This window comes from Vulpes vulpes, chromosome 10 (assembly GCF_048418805.1).
Source record: "Vulpes vulpes isolate BD-2025 chromosome 10, VulVul3, whole genome shotgun sequence".
Taxonomy (NCBI): Eukaryota; Metazoa; Chordata; class Mammalia; order Carnivora; family Canidae; genus Vulpes; species Vulpes vulpes.
In genome coordinates this window covers 83,706,470-83,732,902 of record NC_132789.1, presented here as the reverse complement: position 1 = coordinate 83,732,902, position 26,433 = coordinate 83,706,470, and the positions used below count along the sequence as shown (strand labels likewise).

At 39.3% G+C, this 26,433-nt stretch overlaps 1 protein-coding gene across 2 annotated transcripts in view; it reads right to left on the bottom strand.

The window, feature by feature from the left end:
• Nucleotides 1–26,433, bottom strand: part of ARHGAP10 (Rho GTPase activating protein 10) — a 312,621-nt gene that overhangs the window by 208,561 nt on the left and 77,627 nt on the right. The window contains exons 2-4 of one of the 2 annotated variants that reach the window (XM_072724789.1): nt 25,706–25,873; nt 19,495–19,590; nt 19,360–19,421 (exon numbers count right to left, since the gene is read on the bottom strand). In XM_072724789.1, coding sequence (XP_072580890.1) covers nt 19,360–19,421; nt 19,495–19,590; nt 25,706–25,873 — 326 coding nt within the window. The remainder of the gene's footprint in view (nt 1–19,359; nt 19,422–19,494; nt 19,591–25,705; nt 25,874–26,433) is intronic. The other variant, XM_026018180.2, reaches the window with a different exon arrangement.

Below are 26,433 nucleotides of genomic sequence, written 5' to 3'. Positions count from 1 at the left end.
GGCTCAGGTCATGATCCCGGAGTCCTGGGATGGAGACCCACATCAGGCTCTCTGCTCAGCGGGAGGTCTCCTCCTCCCTCTCCCTCTATCCCTCCCCCTGCACATGCTCTCTCTCTATGTCAAATAAATACAATCTTTAAAAAAGAGAGAGAGAGAGTTTGCACATGGGAAAAAGTTTGAATAGAGAGGAAAATGAAGGAAAGAATCATGACAAACAGTGAGCAGACCACTTCCTAGGGAACACAAACATTCCTAGGCAGGCCTGCAGGCTCTTTGAGAAAAGCAAACAGGAGTTTGTGAAGACATCCATCTGCCACATTCTGAGATTTTCTCTAGAGACACAGGGAGTAGGTGAGCAGTGAGGTTCATCTTGGGTAAGAGTGTTTGCAGAAGATGTACACTCATCAGCATAATGTCGCTGTGGTGTGCACAGCACAGGCAAGCTGCACAGAAGAGGAAGCTGAATGGGTAAGAGGAGACTTCTGGAAGAGGATAAAATAGACCTGGCCCAAAACAGGGCATCAGAGCTCCTCAGGCAAAGAATAAGAGTAAGGGAGTGGTGGGTGGGGAGGGGTGCAATTTCAAGGCACAGAACTACAAAAGCAATTCCGGTGTCACTAACACAGCTGAAGACAACAAAAATAAGCAGAAGAGGCTGAAGAGATCCAATGGGCTCCATTAGCCACCAGAGTGGGACCTAGGAAATGCTCCATAAATGCTAAATATATAGGCATTCATAACACAGACATATGAAGGCCTTTAGAATGCGAGCCCTAAAACACCACACTGTGGAGTAAACATTGTTCTTTACAAAAGGACCAGGCCACAGAGATTACACATGAACAATTTTAGGTCATTATTAAGAATGTTCTTCTCTTGGAGAACCAATCTGATGCAATATCTTTCTGACTCCCAAGATCTAGCACTAGTATAAGAAAAGAATATAAGGGATTTCTGTCTTACTGTTTGTAGGTTAACAAGCAAATTTCCAGAATGAGGGAAGGAGTAGTTAGGATGCCACTACATCCAATTCTTTCAGAAAATTTTTTGATTAAAATTTTTTTAATTTAAAATTATCTTTTTCTTTAAAAAAATCTGTTTTGTAACTTCTGAACTGAACCTTAAGCATTTAAAACAAAGTAACAGAGTGGCTACAAAATGCTTCAGTAAGGCAACTGTTGGTTGAGCAATGAGGATTGTTTTCCTCTTTTTCTCAAAATAGACTGGAGACTCCATGGAATCTCTCAGTTCCTTTTATAAATTTCACATTAGTATTATATAATACTTGTTAGTAATAAGTATTACTAAAATGTTCTAATGCCAAAACATGATTCTTCTTCTCCAGTAACAAATGAGTATCAAATCAAGGACCGCCCCCAAAACCCTGAAGGAAATTTCTGGTGATAACAGTCCCTCAATTTGAAAAAGACAGCTGAAGTAATAATACGGATAAAAGCTTTCAAATACTAGTACATTAGAAATCAATCAGGTAATTTAAAGAGAAAAAAGCAAAAGCAAATATAGAATGTGGTTTTAGAATCCACATATAAGATTACATAACCATATTTTTCCCCATAAAACACTTGAACAGCCACAAAAAGAAGTCATAAAAAGCCATGACTAATGAGCCTTGGAAAGGATTTCGGATAGTCTTGCTTAGAAACAGGATGCATCTACATGAACATAAAATGTGTTAATTTACTAGTTGCTTTCACCGTAGGGCAAGAAGAGTCAGCTAACTTTTTCTATAAAAGGCTGGGTGGCAACTACTCATCTCTGCCATTTGCACAAAAGCAGTCATAAATGGTAGATAAGTGAATAAGCATAGCTAGATTCCAATAAAATCTTATTTACAAATACAGGAGGCAAGGTAGGCTTGGGCCACAGCTGGCTGAAGAGAGGATAATCTCAAGTATCATGGCCAAAGATGTTCTACTTACTCTTAACCAACTGTATATATTTTTTATTATTTGTTTACCATATTTTCAGAAGACCAAAATTTGGGATGAGAAGTTGAATGCTGGATGAGAGAATCACAGTTCAAGTAGCTATCCAGCTGAAAAGAGGGATTCAAAAGTGATGCTGTAGAATTTGGCTGGGATAAGCAATCAATCAGGTTTCAACACTGAAAGGCAATTGTTCAAGTATAAAACTATCTTGACAACAATTTACGTGAATTTAATAGCATGCTTTAATAAGGGCTTTAGTCTCTAAAAATGAGTTAACTGAAGGTTCGGCATGAGTGAACAATAAATACTGAACAAGAATACCCTAAACAAGAATGAACACATATATTGGCTATGGTCAAACCAAACAAGGTAATCATTCAACTGTGTCCTATAAGATCAGAACCTATCTAAGTAGTATGGATACTGAGCTTTAAGAGAGACATTGTCTAACTGGAGCAAAGCAGGAATATGCCCAGAATGCTAAAACAGTTTAGGAAGAGTAAGAAAATCAGAGGTATTCAATGGAATTGAAGAGGAAAAGAACATTTAAAGGGAACATGAAAGCTGTCCATAAATATTTAAATAGATGCTGCATGAAAGAAGAAATCATTCTGATTTGCTTAGAAAAGAGAAAACCCAGGTCTAATGGTGAGAAGCTGAAGAGCAGATCCTGAGTTCCCTATCAAGAAAAGCTCAATAAGACCTGCATGGGTGCAGCTCCAGTGGCACAGCGGTTTAGCGCCGCCTGCAGCCCAGGGTGTGATCCAGGAGACCCGGGATCAAGTCCCACATCAGGCTCCCTGCATAGAGCCTGCTTCTCCCTCTGCCTGTGTCTCTGCCAATAAATAAATAAATAAATAAATAAATAAATAAATAAATAAATAAAATATTAAAAAAAAAAAAAAAGACCCACGTGGACTGGGATGCCTGGGTGGCTCAGCAGTTGAGCATCTGCCTTCAGATCAGGGCGTGATCCCGGGATCCAGGATTGAGTCCCATATCAGGCTCCCTGCATGGAGCCTGCTTCTCCCTCTGCCTGTGTCTCTGCCTCTCTCTCTCTGTGTCTCTCATGAATAAATAAATCTTTAAAAAAGAAGATTGATATAAAAAAAAAAAAGAAGAAGAAGAAGAAGACCTGCATGGACCAGAGAGTAGGACCTTTAACTTTTCACATCAAGTACAATCTAAATGACTGACATCCAGGGATACTCTACCAGAGGCCTGTGCTGAGAGACAGCTGGCCCAGGAGACCTCTGGAGTCCTATCCAACTCTATCTAGGATTCTACATGAGTTGAGAGAAGCAGAAATATAGGCTACATTTCTTTTTTTTTTTTTTTTTTTTTTGTTCTTGAGAGACACAGAGGAAGAGAAGCAGAGACACAGGCAGAGGGAGAAGCAGGTTCCATGCAAGGAGCCCAATGTGGGACTCGATCCTGGGACTCCAGGATCACGCCCTGGGCCGAAGGCAGACAGACGCTAAACCGCTGAGCCACCCAGGCGTCGCTATAGGCTACATTTCAATGCTGAAATGGCAAATCACAGAATCCATTTAAACTTCACAATTCAAGGTTAAAGAACAAGATTATTTTATAACAGCCTGGAGGATTAAAAGTATTCCAACTGGGCAAGTCTGAAATCCCCTTTGTTAGATACCTGGATGTGAAAACTTAAATGTCTACAAAGAAAAGACCCGGTAGGGTGGTATCTCTGCCTGTCTCCGCAGCTCAAGCAGTAACTGAGAAATCTGTTGACAACAGCTAACCAGCAGAGAATCAGACTCTGGAGACGAATCTCTGCTGCCACTTTAAGTTTCCCCATTTAGATCAAAGGCTAAGTTCTGATGTTCTAAATCTAAATAGAATTTGGCATGGCGCTAGAAATCCATATTCAGTTAAAAGCCAAAACTATATCCTATAAGATCTTTAATAACTATTCTTTAAAGTCTCAATCTAGATAAAACACTGAATAAGTACATGTGAGTACTAAACCATGCCTTTCTAATCACTCAGTACTAACAAGGATAGACTGAGTCTAATGAAACAGAAGGAATTATGTCTGTTCCCCACGGCCCTTGTTATTTTAAGCCTGGATTCCAAGTGTTCTTGACCCCAGAGGAATGCATAATCTGAGAGCAAAGGAGAATTTCCACTATTTTCTCCCATGACCTTCTGGATAATTCCCATTTCATTAGACTAAAGGGAAAACTCTACTTTTCAATTCTAATATCATGAATAACAGCAAAGAAATCATGCATCAAAGACATGTTTCTTATTTTTTTTCTTGAAACAGAACCTCAAGAAAGGAACTATTATATATATCCGAACATAAATATTTTTCCCAAAACTATCTCTCAGGAAAAAAAAGACTTAATCTTATGTAAGAATTCTCACAGTCTCCTTAAGGAGTGTGCTTTCCATTATTTTGATCAACATAGAACTGTTTGAGGCATCTTAGCCTGAAATGGCCCAAATCGCACCTCGTTTCAGATGCTGCAGATCACAAAGAAGTCTAGGTTACAAAAGTAAGAGGAAGCTAAGAAATTGGAGAAAACCTCAAATTGTGTTTGGTGCTTTTATAAAGATCACTTTGAAAGAAACAAGGTAACTGATTAAGTGATGAAAATATATCTGTATTACAAAATCTGTATAAGAGGCTGTCCAAATGTTTGCAAATGAATACAGTACTTCAAGATAAGATATCCAAGGAAAGCATCAGAAAGAGATTTTTAAAAGGAGCCATATCTCAAAGAACTCAGACAGATGCGGCCATGAAATACTCTGGAAAGCTGTGCTGAAAAATTCAGAGTGTGTCAGAGATAAATATACTAACATAAAAGGGGTCAAGACTTAGAATAACTTTTTATGAAATAAGTGGAGGGGGGATTTCTAAAGTATACATCAATAATTTGATTTTACAATACAGCCACATATTTAATCAACTAGATGAAAGTAGGCATGTGATTATCTAGTAGACATACCCACACATACCTACAGGTGTGTACATTCAAGCCATCCCAAAATATCTTTGCTTAATTTTCTCATACGAAAATAGTGTTGCCATACGATCAGGTATAAACATTACAGGTAGAGCATATCTGCCCTTTGGGATACACACTTTAAAATATCTTCCTACGTTTGAGAGTTCTCCTACCAAATGAGGCACAGCCCACCTTCCACTATAAAAGCTGGAAATGACTGACTGACACTTGTTTTCCCAGCCACCTCATAAAGAGGTAGTGGGACCTGGCCAGAATTCCACTAATGAGATATGCCACCCCCAGACTTGGATTCAGAAGCTAGGTCTTCAGGAAACTATGAACCAGAGATTCCAGTGGGTGGTAGCAAATCATTTCCACCACCAGGGGCAGCGGTGCTGCTGGTACGTGCGGTGCTGCTGGTACGTGCTGTGCTGTGTCCACGCAGTAGTGATGGTGGTACTGACTTCTCCAAACAAAGCTCTGCAAGTGGAACTCTGGGCATGATCCCTGGTTCCCAGAACCAGATAAAGATACTGCAAGCTATCAAATATTCTTTAAATGCACTCTCCGTTCAGAATTCTTAGACCTTGCAACTGAGAATCTAGACTAACACAGGATTAACAGTTTGTTTAAACTGCAGAACTTTAGGGGCACTTTGGTCACTCAGTGGTTGAGCGTCTGTCTGCCTTTGGCTCAGGTCCTGATCCCAGAGTCCTGGGATCGAGTCCTGCATCAGGCTCCCTGCAGGGAGCCTGCTTCTCCCTCTGCCTGTGTCTCTGCCTGTGTGTGTGTGTGTGTGTGTGTGTGTGTGTGTGTGTGTGGTGAATAAAAAATAAAATCTTTAAAAAAAAAAACTTTAAACAGTCTTGTCAAAATTCTTTCAATACTATCCATCTCAATTCCTAAACAAGTTTTTTTCTCCTGATTAAATCAAATCAGGTTTTGATTAATTAGATTACTCCTCATCCACACTCATCCTTTGCTATCTCTCTTTCTCCCCAATCTAGCCACTCTCCCTGGACTGTGCCCTTCCCCCATCAACCTAGACTCAGGTCCTAACAGGAAAATTAAAATGCACCCATTTTAAAATTAAAGTCCTCCCATTTTTAATAGCTAAAATAATGAGAGAAAGAAGTCAAAAGACTGATGCTGAGAATACATGAAAACATTTAACTGGTTATGCTAAAAGCATCCTGCCACAGTGATAAGTAAGAAGCCAACACTATCTCTTTTGCGTTCAGCCCTAACCAGTTCTGTTTTTAGACTATAGAAAAAAACAATTCTTTTTTGTTACCTGAGTATTTTCAGCCTTAAAAAAGGAATAACGTGGGGCGCCTGGGTGGCTCAGTCGGTTAAGTGTCTGCCTTTGGCTCAAGTCATGATAGCACACTGGACTCTGCTCAGCGGGAAGGCTGCCTCTCCCTCTCCCTCTGCCACTTCCACTGCTTGTTATCCTTTCTTTCTCTCTCAAATAAATAAATTAAATCTTAAAAAAAAAAAGGAATAATGCTTGCTCTATCTACTCAACACAAATCAAATAAAAAAAAAGGAAGGGAATGCCATACTAGAAGTAATTTTAACTTCCAAGTAAATCCCTGGATATTATTTTATTTGTCAGCACAGCTCAAGCTAAGCTAATCCTTCTGGTAGAAAAAATTATTGTAAAAACAAAATTAAATTTTAGAGCAGTAATAGCTCAAACTTTCCAGCTAAAAACTGGTGAGAATCTTAATGAATTCATATACAAAGGTCTAACTGGGACATAGATACAGAGGTGCTGTTAATTCTATAGAGTTTAAACCTGAAAATTAAGAGCCAATTGATATGAAACAGTTTCTTGAATATCTGATTCTTTCAGAACACAGCAGTCCCATTTAAGAGGCTAGAAATTATAATTAGTAAAATATACATCCTAATTTCACCAGATATCCACCATACTTTTGCTTTCTTCTGAAAGTCCAAGAATAAAACGTCCCCAGTGAGGAGTTTTTGTCAACTTTCATTCCTGAACTCTGAACACAGCCTAACAAAACAAGAGGATTTGAGCTGAAGTTCTGACAATTTCTTCTCTCTAGTTTAATTCCCTAAATATTAGGTCATAAACTGGCTCTCAAAAAAAAATTTAAAAAGTCACTGACTCACAAAAGTTTAAGCTTCCTTTAATGTCTATTTTCTACAAACAGATATCTTAGCATTTATTTGAAGGGGAAAAAAAGAAGCTTGCATCAATTTTGAAGGCCATTGGTTAAAGGTAGCAATTTTACTCCAATTTTTTAAATCAGACTCTACCAATAAAGATTTTTTTTAGTTATTCTTTGGAAGAAACCTAAGAATCTTCAAACAAAGATTGGATATAGTAGGAATAAATTAACCTAATAAGGATATTAAGTAAGAGATTTAACCTTGATCTTCTTTCCCTCTGTGCATGAGGGACAATAAGGATCTAGCTCCTACTTTTTTTAAAGTAAACATCGAGGCAAAACATTACGAGAAGGAATAAAACTCCACAAAGGTGAAAGAGGAGCCTGAGAGAAAGCTGCAAAAGTATCACAAGAGAATCTGAAATTTTACTTTTTACCTTTAAATAAGAGAAAATTTTATTTTTTTTTTGAAAATTTTAATTTCTGAAGTGAATGGTGTGAGTCAGTGGCATAGCTACTAATGGAACCTCATCAATCAGGCAATAAGTGGTTGATCAAGAAAATATGAGACAGAGAGACGGGGGTGGAGAGACCTGGTCAGAAAAGAACATCTATACCTTTGGTTGATGGCAAAGACACTAATCTCCAGCCCTTCTGTGCCTTGGCTTATCTGAGTGGCTGAGAGAGAAAAGGAGGGTGTGGGACAGAAAGGCTCTCATTCTCGACTACACAGCCAGCAGCTTGAGGACCTCATCCTGACAAGGGCCTAAGACCTCACTGCATCCTCAGGTGCTAGAAACTGCCCAGCTCCTAAAAGGCATTCAAAAATACTTATTTTATGAATGAGGTAGGATTCTCCTACAAAGTTAGCTAATGTAAAAAATATAATTTCTATATAAATTCAACATTCCCTGCTGATAGTGGTAATAGTAACCATGAATGCCTATGAGAAGTCTCCTGTACACATCATCTTCATTCAAAACAGTCTCTTTCTGTATTATACTGGGTCCTCTAAGAAGCAGACACCATGACAAGATCAGAAATGCCAGAAATTTATTAGGAAAAATGCCCATGAGGACATGGAGAGGGAGCCGGGGAGGCTAGAAGAGCTGTCAGACAGCAATGCAGGTCTAACCCCCGGGGAAGGAGATAGGGAGGAAAGGAAGGTGAGAAGGTTGAGTAAACACGTGTTCGACTACAAGGCAATTCTAGGAAAGTTCAGCAAGGCCATCGGGGACTCTGTGAGCCAAGGCTGCCTGTCAGAGGACTCTAGAGTCCCCAGGAATGAGCTGCTTTAGCACCCCTGCTGTCTCAGTCACTGGCTGGGGGAAGCCTGTAGGAGGCATGGCCTTCACTCTAATGCAGTGATAGAACCATATAGCAGCCGGGCCCAATGGTCCATTCCACTCCCTGCAGTGGGAGATCTGAGAGGTGCCTGCCACTGCTAGCAAAGTCCATATTCTTCCCACCACTCTATCTATCATGGCCACTGGTATACCTCTGGACCCCTAGTAATCCCCACCACCACTAAAGTTCTGTATTTCATTCAATCTAACATGCCACTAATAATAAGACACTCCAGGGGCACCTAGTTGGCACCTAGCTGGTTAAGTGTCCAACTCTTGATTTTGGCTGAGGTCATGATCTCAGGGTTGTGAAACTGAGCCCCATGTTGGGCTCTACACTGGGCATGGAGTCTGCTTAAGATTCTCTCTTTTCTTGTCCCTCTGCACCTCCCCCCACTCACATACACTTTCTTGAAGAAGAAGAAGAAGAAGAACAAGAACAAGAAGAACAAGAAGAAGAAGAACAAGAAGAAGAACAAGAAGAACAAGAAGAAGAAGAAGAAGACACATTTCACTCTTTTATATATTGCTAATAAAATCTTGATTTAAACTTAATACTTAGAACTTCACACTTATTAAAAAGCTCTTTGACAGATTTTTATTATGTATCCCTCTTGTGCATACATAAATAACATTGAAAATATTTCTAAAACTTCTTCAGAGTCCAGCTCTTATCAATCACTTTTCATCTCAGCCACCAGTATCTAGTTTTGTCCACATATTTTTTTCCTCCTCTGTGTCATCAAGAATATTGGAGATGTACCATTTCTTTAAGGGGTGCTCCACTGGGCAGCCCAGGTGGCTCAGCGGTTTAGCGCCACCTTCAGCCCAGGGCGTGATCCTGGAGACCCGGGATTGGGATCAAGTCCCACATTGGGCTCCCTGCATAAACCTGCTTCTCGCTCTGCCTGTGTCTCTGCCTCTCTCTCTACCTGTGTCTTTCATGAATAAATAAATAAAATATTTTTTAAAAAGGGGGTGCTCCACTTTGTTACCTAGGATCTTCTTTCAAGGTGATACACCCACTCTTTAGGTATTTATTGATGCTGGCACTTCTTGGACCTACTAGAAGGCCTCAAAGACAGGTTTTCAAACATCCAGCAGTATTCATATTTCTTCCTTAGGTGGGTAAATGGTTTGTTGACTAAAATGTTGGGGGACTACACATGTCCAATCAGGCCCGGAGAAATAACAGAATTCACATTTCTTCAAGACTGCCACCTTGTAGATGGCAGCTATAAGGATACATTTCCATTTAACCCATGTTCAAAGGTGGAAGAAAGGTTGATAAAATCTTACAAGGAGCTAAAGGCAAAGAATAATGTCCTTAGGCTACCAGGAGATAGAAGATTGTCTTTTTTTTTTTTTTTTGAGATTTTATTTATTTATTCATGAGAGACACAGAGAGAGAAAGAGAGGCAGAGACACAGGCAGAGGGAGAAGCAGGCTCCACGCAGGGAGCCCAACATGGGACTCAATCCCAGGTCTCCAGGATCACACCCTGGGCTGAAGGTAGCGCTAAACCACTGAGCCACCAGGGCTGCCCAGAAGATTGTCTTTTCATTACTACCACCAACTTACTTGGTGAAGCGATGTGGATCAAATCACTCCATCTCACTGAGTTCCAGTTTCCCCTCTTTTTTTTGGTTTCAGTAATTGTTAAAAGTTTCCCTAAGTTCTCTCTCAGTTCTTTGTTTTAGGAGCCAAGGGCATATCTTTGAATACTTCATGACTGGATCAGACAAAAATATTTTTCTCGTGAAACTGTAGATTCAGCTAAACTTAATTCCCACTAATGGAACCACACCTCTAGATAAGACAATGAAACAAGTGAGCTGGTCATATGCTGGTGTCTGTTGTTGTGTGTGTGTGTGGAGTGGAGGTGGTGTGAAAGGGAGTCCGTCTGTCCGCTCTTTCATGACAGTAGTAACTGGTTTATCAGAAGAGTCAATTCCTCAGAAACAGAGAACAAGCCCAAGGACATGAAATATAGGAAACATAAGTTTCAGCAGGGAAGTAGAATCTGATGATGACAAGTCTTCAAGACCACAGATGACTATGAGTCACCAAGGGAGGACACTGAGTCATGAGCAAACCTTCCACAGAAGGGCCCACCAAGGAGCCCAATTCTCTCGCCTAAACTATCCTCAACTCACTTTATTTTTTTTTTATTTATTCATGAGAGACACAGAGAGAGAGAGAGGCAGAGACACAGGCAGAGGGAGAAGCAGGCTCCGTGCGGGGAGCCTGACGTGGGACTCGATCTGGGGTCTCCAGGATCACACCCTGGGCTGAAGGCGGCGCTAAACCACTGAGCCACCAGGGCTGCCCCTCACTCACTTTAGAATTCTGATTTGAGTTAGTCCAGACTGTAACCTCTATTGGATTCTAGGTCAGTAAAAATCCAACTTGCAAAAGATACTCTCCTAGCAAACAGGTTTCACAGTGACTTCTGCATCTGACTGACTTATAGTGAGTTTACAAGGGGGAAAAGGGATTTATATGAAAAAAATGATGTTGTCAAATTGTAAGAGTCAGTTCCAAGGAGGAAAATTCTTCATAAAGTTAGGTCACTGACAACTTTTAAACTAAACTGAGAAACTGTTTTCACAAATAAGTTCAAGATGGGTCTTTCCCCATCTGAATGCACTTTCCAAGAGAACTTCACACAAAATAATGTCACTTTATTGTAAAAGAACTGATTAAAACAGGCTTCATATATATAAAAATATAATTTTTTAAAAGATTCTATTTATTTATTCATGAGAGACACAGAGAGAGAGACAGAGACAAAGGCAGAAGGAGAAGCAGGCTCCACGTAGGGAGCCCGATGTGGGACTCAATCCCCACTCTCTAGGATCACACCGTGGGCCGAAGGTGGTGCTAAACCGCTGAACCAGCCAGGCTGCCCTAAAATATAATATTTAGAATATTATAATATTATAATTATATTATATTATAATAATATAATATTTATAATAAGATGAAACTAAAGGCACAATCTTTCAAATGGCATGTGATCCCTTAGGTACTTATCACATTACAAGAACTCATCAGTAATGCTAAGAACAAATTAAGTAACACTAAAATTCCTAACAGCAGAAACCCATTCTATGAAAATAAACTAGGTATAGTTCAAAATCCTTTGGAGATGACAGATGAAAGCTTAGTTTTTACAGTCTATTTTAACCTCCTGGTAAATAAAGTCTTTAAAAATCAATTTACAGCATTTCCAACTTTCAGACATTTCTAGGTCCAAGGTTAGGACCTGGAGGTTTCACTGGCACCCTAGGCCAGGATTCCAATTTAAGCATGCTTCACAAATAACCTGGAGGGTTTATTAAAATACACACTGATGGGCTGCACCCCAGAATTTCTGATTCAGTAGCTCTAGGGTAGAGCCCAAGAGAGCATTTCTAGCATGTTCCCAGGTGATGCTGATGCTACCAGACCAAAGACCAAGCCTTGAGAACCACTGCCCTAGAGTATACTAAAGAAAGAACTGCATGAAAATTTCTCCCAAAACATAAAGGATATTTAGTTGGTTTTAAGCAACATACATCATCTTAACAACATTATGAAATACTTTTGAAAAAAAAAAAGGAAGTTTGGAGTAAAAATCAGTATCAAAAACCCCAAAAGATAAAGAAATAACTACATGATTCTGTAAGATACTTGAAACAATGAAAAAATAACGAGAAAGGAGTGAAACAAATAGGCAAGTGTTGAGAAAACACCCATCCTATCTGGCCCAGAACCATCTAAACTGTTAACAAAAAGCCTCTGGTACTGAAAAGCCCAGTATCTTCTTTCTTGGGGCATGAGCTCAAGGGAAATCACCCAGAAAGTATTCCCTACCCCGGTGTTTTCACAAGAGTAAAATCTATGGAAGATAAAAAAAAGATCTCAAAAGCCTAAAGAGTATGTAAAAAAAAACTGATTAAAATATATTTGATATACCATAAAAATGTTATTATAGTAAGATGAAACTAAAGGCACAATCTTCCCAATGGCATGTAATGCCTTGGATACTTATCACATTTCAAGAACTCATAAATAATGCTAAACACAAATTAAGAAACACTGGAATTCCTAACAGCAGAACAGGGTCATCTTGCTCAAGCAGGGAGAGGGATGTGGCTGGTGGATAAGATGCTGTTGGCATCTCGCCCTGCTCGGCAGCCCAGTGGGCCCCCAGCACCTCGGCATGAGAGACAAGTGCCTACTATGTACCATCTGGCAAGCTCTACCTTCTCTCTCCAGGCATTCCCTCTTCCCTGAAGATTTCCTCAGCCCCTGGGCCTTACACAACTGTCCTGATTTCCTATAATCCCTAGAAACTGAGCAGTAACATTTAGGAAAAGTACAGAAACATAAAGTTATGATAAAACAACACATGTAGAGAAGTAAATACAATATGAAGGGCTTTTAAAAGAACATTATAAACGCTACAGCAGTATTTCAAAAGTCCTTAAATTCTTGGACACCTGCCCACCTCAGAGAAGTACACCATGTCCTGCCATGCCAGAGAGAGCATCTCCAGAATTCTGGCAGTGAAATATCACATAGTACTTGCCTGGGAGAAGATACACAGAAGTGAGCTCAGCAATTTTGGCCACAAACAGCACCCAGCTCCCCAACACGACTTACTTTCACAGTCAAGGCTGGCAAAATAATCAGTAAGAACTGCTCACTTGAGAACAACTACCCCCTGGAGGCACCTGGGTGGCTCAGTGGTTAAGCGTTAGCCTTTGGCTCAGGTCCTGATCCCAGGGTCCTGGGATATGGTACCACATGGGGCTCTCTGCGGGGGGCCTGCTTCTCCCTCTGCCTATGTCTCTGCCTCTCTCACTGTCTCTCATGAATAAATAAAATCTTTTAAAAAGAAGAGAAGAAAAGAAAAAAGAAGAGAACTACCCTGAAAAAGTCAATATTGGCCTTTCAAAGGGCATGATACATCCATGCACAGAAATTGGACTCCAGTGCAGGTGCTGGGGGGGAAACACTTTGAGACTTCCTGACTAGCCTTCTTTCCAGTTCCTTCCCCAACAATTGGCTTTAAGAGCTACTGAGACAGACACTGATGGGAAATATGCAAACAGATCCCTCCCTCTTTCCAAAATTCTATCATTTTTCCTCATAGGGAAGAAACTAGTGCTTCACTTCTATCTTTCCTTACTTGGATAACTCTGATTCATCTGTCAACTCCGGTCTGAAATGATGTCTCCAACATCATTTCAACATGCCCTCCCTGAATTCCCTAAGAACTCTGTTACCACAAAGCATGCTTTGGGCAATTTCTCCCAATGGACGGCTAATTATGCAAAGGCAGGAACTATGCCTTTGTCTTTAAAGCACTTGGCATAGTGTTTGGCATGTAATAGACACACACAGCATTTGCTGAACTATTTATATCTAAGCCTGTTGACGTACACAGATCAGTCTTGTGTATGTATATATACACCTGGAGCTCAAAACCAAAGAAGAACTTGTTCCTTATTGTTGAGCTTCCAGTCTGAAGACGTTCTTAAAGCCCAGTTTCCTATTTTAACATTCATTTAAGAAATGGAAAGCTTTCAGGGTGCCTGAGTGGCTCAGTCAGTTAAGGGTCTGCCTCCAGCTTGTTCTCTTTCTCAAATAAACAAATAAAATCAAGAAGGAAAGGAAAGGAAAGGAAAGGAAAGGAAAGGAAAGGAAAGGAAAGGAAAGGAAAGGAAAGGAAGAGAGAGGGAGGGAGGGAGGGAGGGAAGGAGGGAGGGAAAGCTTTTTAAGTTTTTTGACATTGGTCCTTGCCTTCTGAAACAGATTAAAATTTTTTTCAGTTTCATGACTGAGTCTTAATGATGAATATCTATATGATGCAACATAATTTAATTTAGGACTTCAGAAAACACTAATTGTTTTTGGTTTTGTTTTTAAAGTAGGCTCCATGCCTAGCATGGAACCCAGTGTGGGGCCTGAACTCACTACCCTGAAACCAAGACCTGAGCTGAGATCAAGTCAGACACTTAACCAACTGAGCCATCCAGGTGCCCCAATTGCTTTTATTTATTTATTTTTATTTAAATTCAATTAGCCAATAGTACATACTTAGTTTCAGATATAGGGTCAAATTTATCAGTTGAGTATAACATTTTAAAGATTAAGCGACTCCTAAGATTTTGTTAAATTCCTGGAACCAACTTTAGAATATTTCTACCTCTATTTTATAATTGTCGTTTTGCATTCCCTTTTTAGTATGTGGCTCTGCAATGTATGTTTTTCATTATGTTGCATAAAGATGATAAGGAGTTACTTTAATGATAATACTGATAACCACAGTACTCTTAATTTATTTTTTTAAGTAGCCTCCACACCCAGCATGGAGCCTAACATGGGGCTTAAACTCACGATCCCAGAGATTAAGACCTGAGCTGATATCAAGGGTCTGACACCTAACCAAATGAGCCACCCAGGTACCCCAATGTGTAATAATTTCAAGTAAAACAAGAGTTTTTAAAAGTTCCCAGAATGCACTGGCTCCCATTTTAGCTACTTAAAACCTCCTTCATCTCTTTGTCACGTGTTGGGGATGTATGAACTTGTTAAGCCATATAAAAAGCGCTCCTCTGTGTCTCTGCTCCACAAACTCCAGCTCAAATATAACTCCTTCCACAAAGTCCTTCCTAACAAGTAAAGATTTAGCTGCTTCGCACTTCATGCAACTCCACCTACACCTGTGTTATTACACTTAGTAGAATATACATTTTTTTAAGGATGTATTTATTTTAGAAAGAGAGAGAGAGAGAGCGAGCAAGCATGGGAAAGAAGGACAGAGGGAGGGAGAGAAAGTCTTAAGCAGATTTCTCATTGAACACAGAACCTGATGCAGGGCTCAATCTCAGGACCCTGAGGTCACAACCTAAGCAGAAACCAAGAGTCCTCAGATGCTTAACCAGCTGAATCACCCAGGTGCCCCTTAGCAGAATACATTTTAATTCACTTTTTTACCACTTATTCTCCAGGGCCATACTGAGCGCTTCCTAAGAGAGGTATGGTATCTTTTCTTCTTCAAAAGTTTAAGGTTAGTGCCTAATAAAGCATCAAAGTTTTCTTTATTAAGTATTCAAAACTATTTAAAACAAAACAAAGGTAGCCATTATTCTATGCAATTTTCGTGGTTAAAATAAGTGACCCCTGATCAAGATTAGACAGAAACACTGAAAAAACATTAATATGGGTTAAATACCAAACATTTTCACTTCTATTATTTTGTTATTTTATTATTATAACTCATAACTCAGGAAGAAGTACTATTTTTTTTTAAAGATTTTATTTATTTATTCATGAGAGACACATAGAGAGAGGCAGAGACACAGGCAGAGGGAGAAGCAGGCTACATACAGGGAGCCCGATGTGGGACTTGATCCCAGGACTCCAGGATCATGCCCCAGGCCAAAGGCAGATGCTCAACCACTGAGCCACCCAGGCATACCAAGAAGCACTATTTTAAAGGTCCTTTAAAGCAAATAGGAAAGTATCAGGAATTCTTATTGATGGAAAAAAAGGAAAAAGAAAAACCTACAGGTTAAAAAGGACTTAGAAATTTACCAATCAAGGGGTACCTGGGTGGTTAAGCATCTGCCTTTGGCTCAGGTCATGAGCTGAGGGTCCTGGAATCGAGCCCCTCTTCCTCTGCCCTTCCTCCCCTACTCACACATGGTCTCTCTCTCTCAAATCAATCAATAAATAAAATCTTTTTAAAAAGAATCGAATGCAACATGTTTGGATACAGATTCAAATAAAGAACTGTTTAAATGAGTATCAGATTATTTTGAATATAGCCTAATTCTTTGTAATATTAAGAAGCAGTACTACTTGGGACACCTGAGTGGCTCAGTGGTTGAGTATCTGCCTTTGGCTTAGGTCGTGATCTAAGGGTCCTAGGATCAAGTCCCACATCAGGTTCCTTGTGGGGAGCTTCCTTTTCCCTCTGCCTGTGTCTCTGCCTTTGTCTATATGCCTCTGCCTCTCTCATGAATAAATAAATAAAATCTTTTAAAAGAAAGAAATTACTAATTGCTTGTCTTTAAGTGTGTCAAGGATGCTACAGATCAAAAAGAGTTACCTTTTACAGCTCTGTAGTAGGGTATTTATAGATGAAACAATACAAGAATGGGCTGTCAAACTAATTGGAGTAGGGAGTGAGAAGTACAGAGAAACAAGATTGGCTGTGTGGCAACCAATTAAAGCTGGATACTGAGTACACATAGTTTAATTATTTTTCTCTCTACTCTTCATACACACTCAAAATTTTTCAAACTAAAAAGTTTAAGAAACAAAACAGCATTACATATCCCTTTAATTCTATGGTTGGTCATAGCTACTCCCTCCCACTTCGACCCCAAACTGCTTTCTGTCTTTGGACAGTTTCCTGCTATGCAGCAGGAGTTGTTATTCCACAAATGGGTTGCAACATACTGTCCCATTCCTCCCTGAGGTTCATGACCTTATACAGACAACATCCTATTCCTACTTCTACCCTGTACTGGAAACTCAGCCCCACCAAACTCAGCCCCACCTTCAGCGTAAAAGACCCTGAAGATTAAGTCAAGATGCCAGCTACTAATAGCTCTGAGAACCACACTATCTCTATCATCAGACAGCCTGGAGCTAAGACCATGTTCATTTTTTGACCTAGTCAGTTCATCTCAAGGAACATGGAACGCAAACAGAACATCAAGATAGTAAGTAGTCACACAGTATTTCAGTGGAGCTAAAATCCAGCACCAGTCTGCCCAGAACCCTCTTCCTCAAAATGCCAAGATGTCTCACATAGTTCTCAGCAGTAAAGACCTCCACTCACCATCTCAATAGCACCCTTCACTACTCTCTGACTCTGGCTACTAAACATACTTTATTTAATTTTGTAGTACCTATCACTGCCTGACCTATATCATATGTTTATTTATCATCTCCCCTTCCTAGAACACAACTTCCATGAAGGACCTTGCTTGGTTTGCCTCTGTGTGCTCAGATTCTAAACAGTACCTAGAACACACAATAAGATCAAATGTGTATTTGCTGAATGCTCAGGATCCCAGAAGCACAACTAAATATCAAAGAGGTCTGAGAACAAAAAAGTTGATTCTATAAACATAAACTAAGAAAGCATTCAGACCCACTTTGTATACTATAGACATTCCTAAACTGCTGAAAAATCAGTGACTTGGATCACACAAATAATCACTGAACGTGTCATCTATGCCAGTAAAATCTAATGGGACCACAGTACCTTCACCTGGCTGCTACGATATTTACAATATATACAAATTATCTCACGAAATAAGTTACAGTGCACTTTTAAATAAAAACCAGCGCTCTCCCACTACTTCTTCCTCTACTGCAACTCCACCAAACAGAAATCCCACCACTGCCACCACCCAAGAGATTACAGTAACATCCAGGAAGCTGGCCAAAATGGTTGGAGCTTCAGAGTGCCCGGTTCTGGCTCTACCTCTCAACTGCTATGTGATCTTGGGCAAGGAACTGTCCCTCAGTTTCAATTGTAAAATGGGAGCCAGTAACATAAAGTATATTGGTTGACTCAAGAATTAGATGAAATATTAGACTAACAACTTAAAATAGTACCAGTCACAGAGTGACACCTACCTTAGCTATCATGATCTATTATTATTATTATTATTATTATTATTATTATTATTATTACTGGTATAACAACATCTGAACCTACTTGTACACTTAGACTTTAACATAATTCTAGGTGGTACTCATTCTCAAGGACATAGAAAAAATAGTTTTGTCAGTTTTGTAAAGCCTGTAAAAACTGCTGAGAATAAATAGTATATAATAACCTGGGGACAATTCTACTGTAAATCTTTGTTGAATGAATGAATAACAGACATTAAGAGGGAAGCTTTTAAGAAAGGTGAGAAAATATTACTCAATTCACTCAAAATCCATTCTGAGTATTTGTTAAATAAAATCATCTCCTCAATACACCCAGCATAGCATGAGGCATGTGGAAAGCAGCCATTACCATTACTGTCGTGATCACAAATCTCAAGGCAAAGTGAGATTCTAAAGGCTTCCAAGGCCCAAAGTCTCCCCTTCACAACCTCAAAACCTACAGAAGTATGAGTCAGGCTCTCACATTGCTCTGTTGTCCCTCTACCACTACATTAGCTTTTCTGCCTTTATCTTCGGTACATTAATGTTCTGAGACTCAATTTAAATTAAAATGCTCTACTGCTAACAAAAATCTAGAAAGCACTGCTATAGTTCAACCACTATTGTGAGAAAGAAACAGGGCCTTGGGACGCCTGGGTGGCTCAGTGGTTGAGCATCTGCCTTTGGCTCAGGGTGTGATCCTGGGATCCGGGATTGAGTCCTACATCAGGCTCCTTGCGAGGAGCCTGCTTCTCCCTCTGCCTGTGTCTCTGCCTCTCTCTCTCTCTGTGTCTCTCATGAATAAATGACTAAAATGTTAAAAAAAAAAAAAAAAAACCACAGAAGGAGAAGGAGAAAAAAGAAACAGGGCCTTGGTCCAGAGGTCCAGCAACTTGTCCAAGATCTTACCGTAGTCAGCACTACTGTGGAACTAGACACCTAGATTCCTGAAACCTTATCCACTACTAAGCATTACTTCATCTGCAGATAAATGCATCAAAAGTTCTACCAGAGGGGTGCCTGAGTGGCTCAGTCGATTAAGCATCTGACTTGACTTCAGCTCTGGTCATAATCTCAGGGCCCTGGGATTGAGCCCCCACATCAGGCTCCACACTCAGCAGGGAGTTCTGTTTCTCCCTTTGCCCCTCCCCACTACTCTCTCTCAAAAAATATATATAAAATCTTTAAAAAAGAAAAAACTCTACCAAAACCATCTTCAAAACCCAGATTTTCCCTGCTTAAAGTTGAACTTACTAATTTACATTCCACAACTCACCATAATTTCTCTCTGTTCTTCCAGATTCTTCAAAAAATTAGAAAATTCACGTAAGGAAGCATCTACAAAGAGAAAGGTATGATTACTTAGTAGCCAAAGCGAAGAAAGGCAAATCAAAACGTCACCTTTACATACCTATGCAGCGTTCGTCATCTGTCTCTGCATCACCGATAAACTCAAATTTAAAATCTCTGAGTGAATGTGCAAACTTCCTCTGGGCTGCTGAAAGACCTAGAAAGAATGATTTAATGATTACCTGATGCTTTAAGTCCAGGCTTAGAAGAAATGTATTCCTCCTAAGGTTGCTAAAGCTGTAGTGCTCCCCACTCAATTTATGAGAAAGCACAACCCAACTCCTTTGCCAAGGGGTCCACTGCCCTCAACTTGGCCCTCCCTGGGACGCTTCTGTCTTCGCTTCTATACTCTGGCACAGAACAGGTGCTGAAGAAATGTTTACTCCCTCCCCCACCGTCTTCCTCAGAGATGTGACTACCTCACATTGTTCCCATTCCCCAAAGATCTTTCCCTTTCTCTGCTCACTCAGGTCAGAACTTGCCCAATTCAAAAGTTCACACTATGATTAGGAAACACACACACCTGATGGTATCTCCCAGGACTGGATGAGAACTGGCTAGATGCCAAGGTTTCAAATATAAAAGTATCAAAGCTCAAAGTCAGCCAGTCAGATGCCCTTAACTGACTGGCAAACTCCAGCCAGAGAAACCCAGGAGGATCAAAGAGTTTCATAGAAAACAGCAGCATGGAGGTAACTAAAAGACAAGCTTAAATGGTAGAAAGAATTCATTCTGCAAAAGACTTATAGGTTCTCATTTTTTTTTTACTTCAGATTAATAGAAAACAGTAGAAAACTACATTATAGTTTCATTTACCATAGCCAAGACATGGAAGCAGCCTTAATGTACATAGATACATAGATAGCTAAGTGAATAAAGATGTGATTTATATATACAATAGAATATTACTCAGCCAAAAAAATTAATTAATTGATTAATTTTTTAAAAAAAGAATATTACTCAGCCATAAAAAAAATGAAATCTTGCCATTTGCAACAACAGAGAGGGACTTAGAGGGCATTATGTTAAGTGAAGTAAGTCAGAGAAAGACAAACACCACATGATATTTTTTATATGTGGAATCTAAAAAGAAATAAAAAAATAAAACAAAATGACTCACAGATACAGAGAACCACTGATGGTTGCCTGAGGGTAAGGGGATAGGGAGGACGGATGAAATAGGTGAAAGGAATTGAGAGATGCAACCTTCCAATTATAAAATAAATAAGACACAGGGATGTATAGCATAAGGAATATAGTCAGTAATATTGTAATAACTTTGGTGACAGATGGTAACTAGACTTATTGTGGCAATCATATCATAGTGTATATAAATATTGAATCACTATGTTGATACTAATACAATTATTCCTCAATAAAAATTTAAAGAAAAGTATATACAAAGATAGAAAGAAAAAAATAATAATGGAAAACCCTACTTCTAAAATAGGGCAACATTTATCTTATGGGCCATAGACCATGTTAGGTGATTCTTGTTTATCTTATTCAATACTCATATATACAATAAATAAAGATTATAGTCATTTTACAATGGGGTGCTAAAGCTCAGAGATGTTAAATAATTTATACAAAGTAGCACAGTTACTACAACAGCAAAGGCTTGATTCTATTCCAATGCTATTTGCACAAAGACATGCCCCGGCCCAGATATAATCCTACCACTGGTCTAAAGCACTTTCTAAGAAGCTGCTCACTGACTCCTGTACTCCCTACACTACTTGTCTCAGTACCATGAATACTGGCAGACTGTGTTGAAGTTCCACGTCAAGCACACTGAAAAGCTGAAAAAAATAAAATGCAATCATAACTGCTGGTCAGAGTACTCATGCAAAAAAGAAATATGGACAAGAAAGGGAGGCTAACAACGTAAAAAATGAGGGCTGTTATTAATGTGATAGTAGAAGCAATTTTCTCTTTTTTACTTTTTAAAGATCTTATTTATTTATTCATAAGAGATGGAGAGAGAGGCAGAGACATACGCAGAAGGAGAAGCAGGCTCCCTGCAGGGAGCCTAATGTGGGACTCCATCCCAAGACCCCAGGATCATGACCTGAGCCAAAGGTATTCATTCAACCACTGAACAACCCATGTGCCTCTCTTTTTTATTTTAGTCATTGACTAAACAAGGAATAAAAGCAAAAGATTCTTACTTTTACATTAGAAAATGCTACTTGATTTTTTTTATTTTTTATTTTTTATTTTTGCCAATTTTTTACCTCAGATCATTAAGTACAAAGGCTCCCCAGTGACTTCCTGGACAAGCTTTCTCTCACTTCTCAAACTCTCTAATAATGCTCACCAGCTCTTTCAGCTACTGTCATGGCTTGGTTTTCTCTCTTAATTTTTTTCTTAACAGACTATATTTTTAGAACAACTTTTTTTTTAAAGATTTTATTTACTTATTCATGAGAGACAGAGAGAGGAAGGGAGAGAGAGAGAGAGAGAGAGAGAGAGAGGCAGAGACACAGGCAGAGAGAGAAGCAGGCTCCACGCAGGGAGCCTGACGTGGGACTCGATCCCGGATCTCCAGGATCAGGCTCTGGGCGGAAGGCGGCGCTAAACCACTGAGCCACCCCGGCTGCCCTATTTTTAGAACAATTTTAAGTTCCCAGTAAAATAGGGCAGAAGGCACAAAGATTCCCCTGCCCCCACACATGCATAACCTCCCCCTATTATCAACATCCCTTGCTATCATGGTTTTTGAAACTTCATTCTTCCTCTATCTAATTCATGTTTAGCTTGTTCTTCTCAAATCCTCTTTCTCTTTAAAATAAAGAAAAGATTGGGACTTCTGAGTGGCTCAGGGGTTGAGTGTCTGCCTTTGGCTCAGGGCGTGATCCCAGGGTCCCGGATTGAGTCCCATATCGGGCTCCCTGCGAGAAGCCTGTTTCTCCCTCTGCCTGTGTCTCTGCCTCTCTCTGCGTTATGTCTCTCATGAATAAATAAATCTTTAAAAAAAAATTGAAAGATGTAAATGCAACAAGTTAAATCATTAAGACTTTCAGAGGATCGTAATTTCTTACCCTTGGCGTACAGAACAAAACCACATGCCATAATGTAAAATGTGATGGACTACAAGCACAGTGACAATTTTCCATACCTTCTTATAGGTGCCTCTCTTTTTCATGCGACTCTGTAGCTCCTCTAGTAATTGGTGGAGTCTCTCTTCCAACCCCTGAATCTAGGTCTTATGGCCACATGATGTAGTGAAAGTGACACTGTGTTAATTAAGAGCCTCCATCTCCTGAAACTTTGTACGCCTCTGTTCAACTCTCTTGGAACTCTCTGGCTTCCATGTGTACAAGCCCAAACTACCCCTTGGTTGGTCAAAGACTTGTGGCCCAGTCCCCCAACTCATGCCCCACTGGTCAGATAGCCACCGGCAGAAGCAGAGCTTTCCTGCCCTCTATGCAGAAGCTCACCCAGACAAGCCAAGTCCAGACTGAAATAAATAAATGGCTGCTGTTCACGCTGTTAGGTTTTAGGATGATTTGTTACAAAGCAATAGATAAATTAATAGAAAGATGAATAGAATTTGTGTTAAATTTTAAAAAAATTTTAAGACATAAAAACGTGAGGATAAGCACACACCTGGGAGGTATAAATAACAGCTATAAATTAGTGAGGCATAAATTCCAATTAAAAATCAAACAAAACACTTGAATAGGCCCTTCACAAAAGGAACTAAAGGAAATCTAAATGGCCTAGAACCACATGAAAAAGATGCTCAAACTCATTAGTGGTAATTAGTGAAAATGCAAAATCTTAACATATATCAATATGCTCACCAGACTGGCAAAAATTAGTCTGGCAAGCCCAGGTGTTAGTATAATTCCATACAAGGAGCAACAGAAATCCTCATACACTGTTGGGTAAGAGTAAAAATTGGTATACTTACTTATGTACTTTGGTATTTTCTAATAAATTTGGTGATATCCTACAACCTTCTAAGTAAATTCCCAAGATAAACTCTTACACATGTGCACTTGTAGAACATATACTAGAAAACCCATAACAGAACAATCACAATAATAGCCAAACACTGGAAAAAAACAAATACCAATCAACAAGAGAACTGAAAATTACAATACATTCATACACTGTAGAGTGAAAATAACTATAAATTCACATGTCAACACAGATGAGTTTCACAAGTTGGACAGAAAGAAGCAAGTCACAAACAAAAAATACACTGTATCGTTCTCCCATATAAAGTTCAAACCAAGCTACACTATATTTGGGGTTGCATATATAGGTCATGAAATTATAGAAAAGCAAGTGAATCATTACCTCAAAGGCCATACAATGCTTACCACTGGGGGCTGAGGAAAGTAAACAGAAGGTGACAAAGGGATTAACAGTATTTTAGTTTGTAAGCTAGTGGTAAGGCTGTAAATATTTCCTTTATGGTTGTTTAAAATGTACATTTGTTGTGTGCCTGGGTGGCTTAATCATTTAAGTGTCTGCCTTCAGCTCAGGCCATGATCACAGGGTTCTGGGATTGAATCCTGCATCAGGGTCCTTGCTCAGCGAGAAGTCTGCTTCTCCCTCTACCCCTCCCTTTCTGTCCCACTCCCATGCTCTCCCGTGTGTTCTCTCTCTCTCTCTCAATTAAATAAATAAAATCTTTAAAAATAGATAAACTTTTTAAAATAAAATGTAAATTCGTTGTGTATGCTTCTGTACTTTTTGCCATAATTTCACAATCAAAAAATAAATTTTTTTAAACCATAAAAGAGGAAAACCTGGCTATTTAGACAATTCCAAAGCAACTTAGTTTCTATTGTAATCCAAGCAAACATATAATTATTCTTTAAGGTTTAGCCACACTAGTGTACTCTTGGTCACAAATGCCAAACTCATTCCAATGTCATACCCTTAAACCTGCTGCTCCCTCCACCTAAAACACTCCTTCCCCACCCACACCGGGCTGCTCCTTCTTAATCCTGATGGCTTAGCCCATACAGCCCTATCATCCCCTCCAAAACAAGGTCCCCTGCAGCCCTAAGTCTCTCTCTACCCTTTGCCACTTTATTTATCTTCATAGCACTATCTGAAACTACCTTATTTAGCCAAAACTTACTCAGAGTCATCTATTTTCCCCGCTCTACAATATCATGTCATGTCCCTGAGGCAACAACTGATAGTCTTGTACTTTATTATATCCCTAAAACAGGGACCACAATAAGATTTTTCTTTTGCATTTCATGCACCTATTTCAAGGTATTAATAGTGTGTGGGCTTATCATTTTTAGTAATTTATATTATTCCATTTTGCTAATGTTTGCTTTTCGGTTCTCAACAGAGGCAGGTACATTGGTTCCATTTATGTGTACATATGTGCTTACATATGTATATTTACTTATATATATATATTACACATTTTATATATAATATTTACATAATATATAAACACTGACATAGATTATACTTTTCCCCTCGGGAGCTTTTTCCTGCAGTATTTTATCCAAATCACCAGATCAAAGTATACTTTAAAGTCCATATTTTGAGACACCTGGGTAGCTCAGTGGTTGAGCATCTGCCTTTGGCTCAGGGCATGATCCTGGGGTCCTGGGATCGAGTTTCGCATCGGGCTCCCCACGGAGAGCCTGCTTCTCTCTCTACCTATGTCTCTGCCTCTCTCTGTATCTCTCATGAATAAAAAAAAAAAAAAATCTTTAAAAAAAAAAAGGAAAATAAATAAATAAATAAATAAATTTAAAAAAAATTTTTAAAAAGGAAAAAAAGTCCATATTTCATATGGCTAGGCAGGATGCTCTCTAGAAAGTTAAAATTTAATAGTTTCCTTATTTTTCTGTTAAAGATTTTATTTATTTATTCATGAGAGACACAGAGAGGCAGAGATATAGGCGGATGGAGAAGCAGGCTCCACAGAGGGAGCGGGACAAGGGACTGACTTGATCCTGGGACTCCAGAATCATGACCTGAGCTAAACACAGATGCTTAACCACTGAGCCACCCAGGCACCCCAGTTTAAAATGTTTATAATGCAGATTAAATTTGGGTTTATTTGCACAGCTAATATATTTCTCCCTATGTAAATAGCACGCTTTTGTCTCTTAAGTACCAAATATTATGGTCACATTAATACTTCACTTTAAAATAAATCATTCTTCCTTTCTATTGACTTTCTTCTGGTGTTACTGGAGTTCATTATGCAAAATTTTTGTTGTTTAAAAATTTGGCCACACCAAACCCCATTCCTTTTAGGAATCACAAATTTGAGGCACCTGGGTAGCTCAGTTGGTTAAGTGTCTGCCTTTGGCTCAGGTCATGATCCCAGGTCCCTGGGATGGAGCCCCACATCGGGCTCCCTGGAGTCTGCTTCTCCCTCTCCCTCTGTCTACTGTTCCACCTGCTTGTGCTCTTCCTTTCTCTCTCTGTCAAATAAATAAAACCTGTAAAAAAAAATCACAAATTTATCATGTTTCCATCATTTAGTATATTTCAATTTTTTTTCTCCCATGTAGTTTATACTTTCATAGCTATCTTCTGCCTTTTAAAACATAACAAAACCCATAAGACAGTTCACCACATTTCATACAGTCCATCAATCAAGCACAAAGATGCTCTGTGGAAAGGATAATGTTTTCTCTTTCCAATATTACCACATCTGAACCTCAAGCAGTCTTTAGTTCTCAAGTTACAAAAGCTGGCAACATTCCTCTACTGGAGGGAAGAGTGGCCGCTGGATGGGAATACCTTTTTTGAGCACCTACTCTATGCTGACTAATACTACTTCATTTACTCCTTATAATTAGCCTGGAGAGTAGGCATTGGTGTCACCTTATTTTACAAATGGGTTAAGTTCAGAGATAGATTAGTGACTTTATCAAAGTCACAGACCTCTTCAGAGTACTGGTAATAAGTCCTAGAGGCAAATATCAACTCTGATTTTTTAAGCTTCTGTCAATGTCCTTTCCAATACAGCATTCCAACTTTCAGAAGACAACATTCT